At 44.1% G+C, this 12,652-nt stretch overlaps 1 protein-coding gene across 1 annotated transcript in view; it reads left to right on the forward strand.

The window, feature by feature from the left end:
- Nucleotides 1-12,652, forward strand: part of LOC144752100 (complement C3-like) — a 1,799,539-nt gene that overhangs the window by 1,618,665 nt on the left and 168,222 nt on the right. The window contains exon 39 of the mRNA XM_078640046.1: nt 3,676-3,756. Within this exon, the coding sequence (XP_078496172.1) occupies nt 3,676-3,756 (81 nt within the window). The remainder of the gene's footprint in view (nt 1-3,675; nt 3,757-12,652) is intronic.

The following is a 12,652-nucleotide window of genomic DNA, read 5'->3' on the forward strand; positions in this document are numbered from 1 at the left end:
GGACATTGACACATTGTGTCGTATCACAGAGTTTTGAGGAGTAGAGTCTTATAGCGTAGAGCATTGTTGCGTTGGGTAATGTGGTGTACAGTGGAGTGGTGTAGAGTGGTGTGGCTTAGAGTGGATTGGCGTACAGTTGAATAGCGTAGAGTCGAGTGTCTTAGAATGGTGTGGCATACAGAGTTGTGGTGTACACTGGAGTAGGATATAGTGGAGTGGCATACAGTTGAGTCTTTTAGAGTGGAGTGGCATCCAGTGGAATAGCGTAGACTGGAGTGGCATATAGTGGAACAGTGTAGAGTGGAGTTTATAACAGTAGAGTGCTGTGGAGTTTAACAGCGTAGAGTGGAGTAATATACAGTGGAGTAACGTACAGTGGAGTAGAATATATATATAGTTTCACAAAAAAACTAAGATTACAGGGACGCTATAGTTAGGAGATAGAATTAAAAAACAGTAGAAATTAACTGAAAAAAACAAAGGTTACAGGGACTTTATAGTTAGATTCAGATTTTACACACATAAAGCCATAGAAATTCATCAGTTACAGCCAGCCAATCACGGCATTGCTGTTGGCGCGTGGCTTTGCGGATCTACAGTGGTCGGTCTGTTTCTCTGGATATACATAAATCTTTTTACTTTATTAACTCCAAAACTAACAAACAGATTTATACCAAATTACCAGAAACACTCTTTCTGGGCCAAATCTAGTTTTTGCCAATTATGGTGTAATTCTGTTCAGTGGTTTGGGCTGTAGTCGTGCCGAAAATCCCTATGGAAAGTTGCATGGGGCAAACCATTTTTGAGACTCCCTACTTTTTCTTGGATGCACTTGACAGATCACCCTGAAAGTTCCCAGACAGCAGCCGAAGTGACTTGCAATCGCAAAAGAATTTTGAAAATTTTGCGAACATTCTCAAATGGCACCAAAGTTATTAGTAGAAAAAAAAACGCTCTTGCTATGGAAAATAGATGTTAACTATAACTACCTACTGGAGATCACCAGTAGGTTATATACCCCCTGCAGGGTTGGGGGCCCCCGACAATAGCGTTCGCTTTTTGGATACTGATAAGGGGGGCATGACCCGCTCGCCCCACTGCAAGCCTTTGGAATTGCTGACGATTATTGCAGTTGGAGGTGAGAAAAGGAGCCAGAGGAGGTTGATACCTCCGTGTGGCAGGTTCTGGACAAGGGCGCATTATTGACATTGTGGGGCTACTTACAAGATGTTATTCATGCACCAGCTTTGTCTTACTGGCCATACTTACCTGCACATCGTTCCTGAGCTGTATGGAATAACATCACTGTGATTATACCGGGATTTTACTGTGGCTCAAGGTGAATTATGGAAGATGAAGTATGGCAGCAGTGAGGCACCTATCATCATTGATTATACCTGGGACACTGCACACGTGATGATAAAACCTTTGAGAAAAGCAATTCACTGAAATGCGTCAGGTTCATCATGCCTTGTTTGTGCCTGCGCCAATTGAAAAAAAGGTGTGTTTTTCCAGAACCGGGCTTGGTGCATCATTCTTTGAATCTTATGTTGGGAAGTGCTGTCTCCCACTAAGCCAGGCCCGTCCTGCAGGGTTGGGAGCCCCCGACAACAGCGTTGGCTTTTTGGATACTGACAAGGAAGGCTTGACCCTCTTGCCTCATTTGTATAAATACGTGCCCCAGGGAGGTGGTGGTCCCTGGGGCTTTTCAAAATCCTAGGTGAGGGCCCCATGAGTCCCTCTCTTTGATTGTAATATGCCCCCGGGGTTTGGCCCACCAGGAGCTTCATAAAGAAGACACGCTGGAGTCACCCATATTTATTTATAATTTTACCACAGATGCGCAGGTCCACCCGCACATTTGAGGTAAAATGTAATTTAAAATAATATTTTAAAAAAATACTCTTTACCCCCTGAGGGTTCCCTGTGGGTCCCCTCACCTTATCTGGGGTGTCAGGGTATTCCTATCCTGCCCCCTTTTCATTATTTTGTACATTTTTTGTGGGACTCGGCTTCAAGTCCCAAGAAGACAGCCAATAAAATTTTAGTAGGATTTGCGAGTCCATTGGAAGGATTCTTATCCTCAGATAGCTATATATTTTAAACTATAATATCTGTGACTCTACTGAACGGATTGACACCAAGTAACAAAAAACACAATCTCTGGGCTAACATCTGGCTTCCTGCCAAATTTGGTGTAATTTGCTTCAGTAGCTGGGGCTCTAGTTGTGTTAAAAAAAATGAAAAATCCCCATGGACATAACATGGGGAAAATATGTTTTTGGAATCCCCTTTATTCTCAGTCCTGCTTGACGGATAAGCCAAAACTTTCAACACAGCAGCTGAACCATAAAGTGGAATGTTTTTGGAAATTTCTTGAAGATGAGTCAAGCGGCGCCAAAGTTGATGGCAAAACACAAAACGTTTTTCCTATGGAAACTTTGGTCCTAACTATAACTACCTAGAGGCATGCATGGTAAACCACAGAAACTTACTTGTGTGGTAAAGGCTGCGCTGTAAAGGCATTTCATAGTAAAGGCAGCATTATAAAGGCCATTTACCCATTAAATTTGTATGTTGCAGTCAGAATTTACTCACCTTCGTTGTACATGATGCTTTTGATCTAAATGTCGAACTAATGCAGTCAATCAACCAGATAATAGGAGAGAAAGTCTTAATATCTATGAATCTACTGAACGGATTGACACCAAGTAACAAAAAGCACGCTCTCTGGGCTAACATCTGGCTTCCTGACAAATTTGGTGTAATGTGCTTCAGTAGCTCGGGCTCTAGTTGTGTTGAAAAAAATTAAAAATCCCCATGGACATAACATGGGGAAAATATGTTTTGGGGATCCCCTTTATTCTCAGTCCTGCTTGACGGATAAGCCAAAACTTTCAACACAGCAGCTGAACCATAAAGTGGAATGTTTTTGGAAATTTCTTGAAGATGAGTCAAGCGGCGCCAAAGTTGATGGCAAAACACTAAACGTTTTTCCTATGGAAACTTTGGTCCTAACTCTAACTACCTAGAGGCATGCATGGTAAACACACAGAAACGTACTTGTGTGGTAAAGGCTGCGCTGTAAAGGCATTGCATAGTAAAGGCAGCATTATAAAGGCCATTTACCCGTTAAATTTATATGTTGCAGTCAGAATTGACTCACCTTCATTGTACATGATGCTTTTGATCTAAATGTCGAACTAATGCAGTCAATCAATCAGATAATAGGAGAGAAAGTCTTTCTTTGAGAATGCTTACCTTGTCTGTCACTTTCTAAGATTAGTACATCTGTTGAGGCTTATTTAAAAAAATAACAAAAGTTTGAGTTACCTTAAGGTCAAAGAATAGCTCTTTAAATGTTGGTTTTTCACAGCGTTAGTGATGAATGATTGTCCCTTTATACTACACCGTTCACCTTTTAATATCTATGACATTTTATAGAGGTGCTCAAACTATGGGCTACAAAGAGGAATGCCAAACAAGAAGGTATATAATGCAAATGTAGATACACAAGAGAGGGCAAAGTCCTTCAGTTCGTGACCTGTGTTTTCTAGAGATTAGCTTCCTATATTTGGGAAGCTAAGCAAGTGGTTTTACGATTGCTGTAGAGGCAAATACTGAGGTGTGCCGTGTAGCCGAACAGTTCACAAATGCTCTGTTCTTCTGTTTCAGTCTACAGAGTGGAAGTGAATCAAACTAAAGCTGGCGTTTATGACAGACATGATATGAAAATCTTGGACATCATCAAATTTGGTGAGTATTTCTCACCCAAGTAACATCAGAAAAATGGCTGTTAAGGAGAGGGTAAAATGGCGTTTTGTTGCCTTGCTATAACAGTTGCACTATGAAGTTGAAGGTGCACCATCTTTCAATGTGCCACTATTGAGTTGTTTGCAGATAGTTTTAAAAATTCTACCATGTAATTTAGCAAAATGTCACAATAGTGATTTTAGCTGGTGAAATCTATTGTCCTTATTGAGGGTTCCATGTACCTTGCAATGTTCTGTAGCTCCTCACATCATGGCAGCAACCCCTAGCCTCATGCAGTGGAACCTCTTGCCCTTTGCTGATACAGAGACACCAAAGGCCTAATTTATGGTGTGCTAGTAACCACTCCAAGCTCACGGTTCCCTATATCATTCTGAGTGTAAGAGCCACCAGGTGTATGATGGTGGAGACTTAACTCAGAAAACGTGACCAAGCGACCCACAGGTCAGGGAGTCACTGGGTCACAGTGGTGGATGCGACACCCTCTTGAGAATGAGGATTTCACCACTTATTTGTCCTGCCTATGACTAAAATGCAAGGATCGCTGGTCCCAGGAGAACATATAGAACGATGGGCTGACGGATATGGAAAAATATTCTGCTCTTCAGGAGCATTTCAATTTTGTTCTACAGAGAGGAACCCCACTTTGTTTCTTTCCTCTGCAGAATAGCAAATTATGTAGAGGTTACAACAACATGATGGCCTTCTCTGTTTTCAGTTCTGCCAAAAGTGCATCCACTGTTCTAGGGAATAGACTTTAGCAAAACGATCCTGCCAGCCAACCAAAAGGCTTTTTTTGTAAACTTTCTTTATTGAACATTATTCAGTCATATGTTATGTTATGTTAATTGATTTTCTATAGCGCGCGACTCAGCGGGAAGCATCTTGGCGCTTACCTAGCGAAATGAGGGTGATAACCGGTCACATTAAATGAATATATTAAAACAGGAAAGTTTTCAGATGTTTCCGAAAAGCGATATACAAAGTACATTTTCGCAGGGCAACGGGAAGCTGAGTCCAGTACCGTGGGGCAAGATAGGAAAAAGCTCTCCCCCCATGCGTCTTAGACGAATTTGGGGAACCTTTAGCAAAGCCAAAGAATTGGATCTTAGGTTGCAGCCCGAAACCTGCTTTATAGATTTCTTCTGAAGGTAAAGGGGACCTTTACCATTCATGGCATTAAAAGTAAGACAGCAGATCTTGAAAAAAGATCTCTTCTTGATTGGTAGCCAGTGCAACTGTTTCAACAAGGGAGCGAGGAAGAGCCTGGAGGACGATTTAAAATCATCCTAGCCGCGGTGTTTTGAATTACCTGCAATTTGGCAAGCAATATCTCTCCCACTTCCGGCACCAGCGCATTCCCATAGTCTAGACGACTCATCACCATGGCTTGGACCAAGGTTCTCGGATGATCGATTGGCAAATAGGGAAGTATCCTGCGTAAGAGGCTAAGACTATAGTAGCAGGAACTAATAGTGGCCGCCACATGATCCTTCATGGTTAGTGTTGGATCCAGTTTTAGTCTGAGATTTTCCAAAGCTTGGGTTGGAATGAGAGCCATTCCCAACTGGTCAGGCCACCACTCTTGTGTCCAGATGGTTGACGCTTTGCCCATAAGCATAATCTCGGTCTTACTGGGATTCACTTGGAGGCAGTTCTCTGTCATCCAGTTTGAGATTGCAAGCATGCCTGCTGCAAATCGAGTTTTCTCATCCTCCAAGTCGGGGCTGATTGGAAACATCATCTGAGTATCGTCAGCGTAGAAAATTATCTCGAATCCAAACGGTTCAACAATTTTTGCTAGGAGGGCCATATACATATTAAATAATGTAGGACTTAGGCAAGAGCCCTGGGGGACGCCCTTGCCCAAAGAAGATTTCTGCGAAAGATAAGGTCCTAACATGATGCTTTGCTATCTATCGGACAGGAAGTTTCTCAGCCATTTCAAGTCATACTATATACTATATACATATTAGTCATACAGCATGTGATAAATTATAACATCATTTATCACAAATTATCAGGGTATGGTATACCTTACAGATTTCAGTTCAGACCACTAGTGACCCACTACAATTCTACGCCATTTACCTCCACAGCAGTCCTTCCGAAGTCAGTTCTGCCCATCTGATTTGTGGGGAGACACATATATTACCCCATGTGGGCATTTCATTTACCCCATATCCGGTCCCACTTCCTAGAGCACCCTCTGCTCTTGTAAATGACCCTTTCCGCTATTGAGCACCCGTCCATGTCTCTTTCCCACTCCACCAGCTTCGGCATCTCCATGTCTCCCCATTTTCAGGCAATCTTTCGTTTTGCGATTGTCATTGCCAGGGTGACTGAGAGCTGCTCCATGCGATTCATGTCAGTTGCTTCCCATACGTTAAGGAGACATAGTTTGGGCACAGGATGAAGCTCCCTCCCACACACTTCCTGCAACTGAGACATTATAGACCCCAAAATAATGTTCATTCCCATAATATGTGGTAGGACGAACCCTCTTGTTCACAGAGCCTTCTGCACTTAGCGTCTTACTTTCATTCCTATTTCTGTTAGAGTGCCACAGAAGAAATTGATTTGTGAAGTATCTTAAGCTGTATGAACCTAAGTCCTGATATTGTGTTTACTTCCCTTGTGGAGGCATGTGCTTCCGGTCAATCCTCGTCATCTAGTTTCCCTAGGTCGTCTTTCTGCCAGAGTTTGCGAAGACATAGAAGAGGGTCAGGTAAATTATTGACTCTCTTTTGGTATGTCATGGAGATTGCCCTTCAGTCCATATGGTCTGTCAGGAGCCTATATTCCAGTGGGAAGCCCACTGGCAAGTCCTCGTCTGGCAGATGGCAGCCATGAGGACATGTCTTAAATGCAAATACCTGAATGCTTTGGTAGCTACCATTTCATACTCCTTCTGTAAATCTGAAAAATGGATTACACCTCTGCCACGATCCCTCCCGGGAGCCGGAGGTAGGGGACTACAAAACCCAGCATGCACCTGGGCAGGCAACTGGTTCTTCTCTAGAGGCGGGCTGATATAAATGGCCGTCCTCTAAGGGGATCCGCTGCTTTTCACCAAGTTCGTTAGAAGCCTGCCGGATTTCCTGGAAGCAGCATCTTTCTTCGTTTCTGTCCTGAAGGAGAGCGATCGCTGTGAGTTGTTTATTGCTCCTGGCCGGCTGCGCTTTCCTTCGCCTCTTCCCGAGTCCTGCCATCGCAGCCTGCCTGTGTGAAGGGCACATCCTATGCCATCCTATGCCTCCTGAGGTTGCAGGTATTTGCCGTAGGAACAGGGTGAGCCCATGCTTTCCGAGACACCCACAGACCTGCTCTTACATCTGGAGAGCTACTCTCCACTGAGTCACCTGTTTATGTGTGTGTGCACGAGGTGAGCGTCCTCGCAACGCACACACGCCGCCAAGACTTTGTTCCCCGTTTTCTTTGTTGGTCTTGGTCCATGATATCGGCGCACGCTTTCAGGGAGAAAGCTTTTCCACGCATTTGCATCACCTACTAGTGTGAGACGTATCACACCTACTCGTCTTTGAATTTTGAAGAATGCGCAGGCTTTCATGGAGAAGGCTTTTCCGGGCAACAGTGTTTTTGTTTTCCTTTGAGTCCTTCCTGCTACTCTTTGCCTGCCAGTGACGCTAAGGATATTGCCCTCAACATGCATGTAAGTGCCCTGGCCTTAGAGTGTAGGAGAGTTGGCAGCCTGGAGAGAGGGGGAGAGGGAGGGACTGTTCCTCACATTGTTCTTGTTGTCCCACCTGCAGCATAAAGAGAGGCGTTGAAGGGATTACCCAAGAGTACGCACAGGCCTAGTGCTCCTGAGACCAGTGGTTTGCTAGGGAGAAGGCAACGGGGTTTTTTCTTCCATTACTCTCTGTTCTTTTCCCCCTATCCCCTTGTGCACTGCAGTGCAGGGCGGAGTATTTGCAATCCCCTAGTGGAGTAGTGCAAAGGGGCTTTGGGAACTACCCATCGCTCCCACTGGATCTGTCTACAGAGGTTAGTGTACACCAGGTGTAATTTGACAACCTCCCCTCACCCACAGGTCTCCCACCCTCTAGATAGCTATGGTGTCCCATGTATCAAAGCCCGTGCAGCTATTTAGCCTACCTAAACTTTCTGCCTCCCATAGGGGCATAGCCTGTGTCACTTTATTATGCCATCCCAGTCTCTTAGTTACTCGGTGCCACAGAGCGATCGTTTGGGTTGTTGGGCCCATAAGGAGCTGTTGGTTAGGGTTTGTGCACTGTGCTCTTCTATAGCCCCTGGGGCCCATAAGTAACATATCCATATGGTACGATGGGTCATCGTACAGTCGGTGAGCCCACTGGTTAATGACCGTCATTTGGCCTGCCCACTGCTATGCTCAAATGTTAGTTAGTGCAATCCCACTGTCGTACCATCCCCTCATGAGTTTGTATGCTGCTATTTACGGGGCTTCCCATCCCAAAGTAGGGCCCTGACCTCACTCTCAATTGTAATAAAATAGGCTTTGGGGGCCTTGAATGGTGTCTTTTGCAGGGCATATAGGAATCGCGGCAACGCCATCATTTTAGAAAGGTCTGCTCGGCTAAGTAAGGATAGCGGTAGTGATCTCCACTACGTCACTCTATAGGTGGGTTAGTGGGCCTTGTAGGTCATGTGCATTAAAAAGAGGTCCAGGTCTGCTGTAGCAAAGATACCTAAATAGCCTCACAATCTAATGGTAGAATTGGGAGTGGGCCATGCAGAATAATATTATGGATTTGGACCAATTTATGGTATAGCCGGAGTATTTTTTGAAGTTGGTGAGGATCTGCAGGGCTCTATTAATGTAGGACCATGATGATGCAGCATATGAGAGCACATCGTTAGCATATAAGGAGATTCTGTCCCACCATCCTTCAGCCCATCTTAACCCCAGAATTAGTGAGTCTCCTCTTAAAGTTTCGCCATGGCCTGCAGAATCAGGGCAAATATTAGTGGAGCCCTGGCAAGATCAATATGCCACAGTCAGAAATGTGCAGTGTCGACAATTTTGTGCACTGTAGTTTCTCCTAGAGTTCTTGTTTGAAGATGCATTCAAGCTTTAATGAAGCAAGGGAATCCAATAGCCTAACCTCCGTTATCTCTCCTGCCCTGAGTTTTCGAGAATGACAAGGTCCTACTCATTCCCCCAGTCCCAGGCTGTAGAGTGTGATACCCAGAACTTTTTCAGCAACAGGGCAGGGTCTTTCATACGAATGTCTGCAACTTACATGTCCATGCATGGAGATTGAGTAGCAGCAGTTAGTTTTGTTTGTATTGCTGTCTGAAATAGTAGATGTCATCCTAACATCCAGATGCCCTTAAATGAAACCCATCTTTACGGTGCGCTGAGACACATTTATTACCTGCTGTGGTGCCTGAAACACTGACCTCTTACAGGCAACTCTTTTGGATGTTATGTTTGTTCTTTGTCAAGCCCCACAAGGCCTTGCAGTGCACACTTTAAAAGGTTATTTGTCAGCTCTGGTGGCCTTTTGGAGTTTGCTAAATAAGCTGTTCGGTTTTTATTTATTTTTTTTAAATATTTTTATTGAATTTTCCCCCCCCACATTTTTCCAGGCAGTCCAATGCATTTTTACAGTACAGATATTACATACACAAAAAGTTGGCATACAACCAAAAACGGTAACAAAAGAAAACCTAAGGAAACAGAGTTTTACCCTTATTTACCCCTGTTCTTCCATTGCTCCATGGGAAACCATATCCTACCCCCCAGTGCCCTTGCCCTTCTGCCTTTCCTATCATAGATGGCTTTCTCCAAGTTGTATGTGGAGAGAAGCCTTGCTATCCATGCCTGGAATGTAGGTGCCATCTTATCAAGCCAGGCCCTTGCAATATTAATCCTAAAGACTGCCGTAACCATAAACCTAAATTCTGGATATTCGCTATTATCACCCATATTCACCCCTAGCATTATCAACTCATCCGTTAATTTAATCTTCAACCCCAACGATCCCTCCAGAAAATCTTCGATTGCCATTTTTAGTGTATATAGTTGTGGGCATTGTGCAAACATATGCGTGATGTTGGCACTACTTGAGTTGCACCGCGGACAAGTTATTCCAGCGCTGCCCCCCCACTGAGCAATTCTAGCAGGTGTATGATACAGAGAGTAAACTGTCTTATAGTGCTGAGTTTGTAGCGTCGCCGAGCATAACACCGATCGGCCTAGATCTAATGAGGCTTGTAGTCCCTCGGGGTGCGCCCCTACTTGTTCCACCCACTTCTTAGCATATTTCTCTCTATCATCTGTTTTTAATGCATAGAGCTCTGCGTACAATTGCCTGATCGTGCCACGTAAGCTACTCTCCAAATAGTCCATTATCCTACAGTGAGACATCCCTGCTGGCCCACCCTGTTTCTTAAAAAAATAGCTCCTCACTTGTAGATATTTAAAAAAATTGCTTCCTGGTATCTTGAATTTGTTTTGAATATCCTGAAACAGTAGGAACACCCCTTTTGCATCCAGCAAGTCCCCTAATTTCTTGATCCCCTTGCCATCCCAATCCTTCATAACTGCATCCCTGAAGATCTCTGGAGGAAAATCGTTGTTTGTATAGAGCCTCAGATATCTATTATACCTCCCAATACCAAGCTTTTTCCCGACGGCCTTCCAGATTTTATATATAGCACTTAATGTCTTGAACCTAGTGTGTTTAAAGTAGGCATAATCCACTGTATTTACTAAGGCATTCTCTGCCTCCTTGCCCATAACCGCTTCATAAACGTTCATACTGCCCAATCTCTCACCATATTGGCTGCTGCCTCCTAACAACCCTTGTGAGTAAAGCTAGATCTGCAGTTAACTATTCAGGAGGTAAGGGAGGCGACATTCAGTCTCCCCTCTGGCAAAGCAACAGGTCAAGATCAAATTCCGGCAGAATTCTATAGGACCTTTTGGGACGTGTTAGGAATGGACATGTGGGCAATTTGCTGCTTGGCACAGGGGGGTAGGGTAGTCCCACAGTCCTGGGGCGGATATTATTGTGATATTAAAAAAGGATAAACCTCCAACAGATCCAGGTTCATACAGGCCAATAACACTGCTGAATGCAGATGCAAAAATATTCTCTAAAGCTCTGGCAAAAAAGTTGAGTAAGGTGATCGAGGGGTTGGTGTCCCCGGCACAGCACAGCTTTATCCCAGGTAAAGGGACTACCCAACATACAAGACAGATGATTACCATTCTAGACGCAGCCGAGGTTGCAGGAGACCCTGTCGCGGCTATTTTTCTGGATGCCGAGAAGGCCTTCGACAGGGTCTCCTGGGACTTCCTGTGGAAGGCCATGGAATGGGCTGGTATAGGCAACGGATATATAAAAGCAATCCAGGCATTATATAAATACCCGTCGGGCAGGATAAGAATTAATAAATCATATACGAAGGCAGTACAGATCAGGCGGGGGACTAGGCAGGGATGCCCAGCCTCGCCCCTACTGTTTGCCATATATCTGGACCCGTTGTTAAGAAGGCTTAACTACAACTATAGGATTCCCCCAGTTAGGCTGCATGAGCAGGAATATAAATTATTCGCTTATGCGGACGATGTAGCCATTACAACACCAGAACCGGGGGGGGGGGGCATTGATCGAAATAGAGCAAGAGGCAAGGAATTTCGGGGCGATCTCAGGGTATCGTATAAACAGTGGAAAGACACAGGCAGTGCAGAATAGGTTCACAATATTCCAGGATACGAGGGTAGTTTCAGAAGCAATGTATTTAGGGATCAGAGTGTCAGCGGATTTGGATAGATTAGTAGAGATTAATATGGACCCACTTCTAGGGAAGGTCAAAAGAAACTTGGAGAGAATCAATAACTTACATTTGACATTAAAGGGGCGTATCAATATGATTAAAATGGTTACTTTTCCGAAGTTTTTATATATTTTCAGAGCAATTCCCTTATACTTTGATGGCACATGGTTCAATAGAATAGAATCAACATTGAACAGGCTAATATGGGCACAGGAGAAGACACGTAGAGCATATCGATTTCTGACACTATCAAGGGAGAAGGGGGGATGGGGGGCACCTGATTTTAGGCTGTACTACTGAGCAGTGGCTCTCCAATACTAGCTGTTCGGTTTTTAAATCATCAGATCTGATGGACATTAAGAAAGGTTTGACAAACGTTACTTCCCAAAATGTTTGTGATGCTCTAGTTATCTCTTTTATGTGCAGATGCTTGAAGTATATGCATAATTACTTCCTGCGTTTTTTGAGTCTGAAAAACGCCTTTCTTATTTTGTTTACCTCATCTTATCACATATGTGAACTGCAGGTACTTTCAGTGCAACTACCCTATACAACCTTATTTCTTTACAAATTGGTGCTACGGTCTTGGGCTGTCTTTTTACCAAAGGTTGTGACTCCCTTCCACATAGGGGAATCGATCACTCTAATGGCATTCTTTGCTCATCCCCACAAAAGAGGAGGATAGGCTCCATCGGTTGGACCTCAATAGGGATTTGAGTTTTTATTTTGATTGTACCAAGGCCCATTGAGTGGATGATCAAATCTGAGAAATTTTCTGGAGGGAAGAAAAAGAAGGCTGTTCAGATGAGGACCCTTCGGGCAATAACCACGCCTCACGCCAAAGTGGGGTAAAAGGCCGTTTTATTGGACAGGTAGGCAGTACAATATAAATGCATAATATCAAATATAACATTTCCCAAACTAAAATCCCATCCCCTAAGCCCTGAACCCCTATCAACTAAATTGCCCACCTTGTTCATCCTAAACTTCCTCCCCAAACACCTATCTCAATCTCCTGCCTACCCCTTGACTCCAACTTCTCTTCCCTGCTTCCCTCTGCCCAAAACTCTTCCTAATGCCCCCCAACCTT

Source organism: Lissotriton helveticus, chromosome 1_1 (genome assembly GCF_964261635.1).
Source record: "Lissotriton helveticus chromosome 1_1, aLisHel1.1, whole genome shotgun sequence".
In the NCBI taxonomy this organism is placed as follows: domain Eukaryota; kingdom Metazoa; phylum Chordata; class Amphibia; order Caudata; family Salamandridae; genus Lissotriton; species Lissotriton helveticus.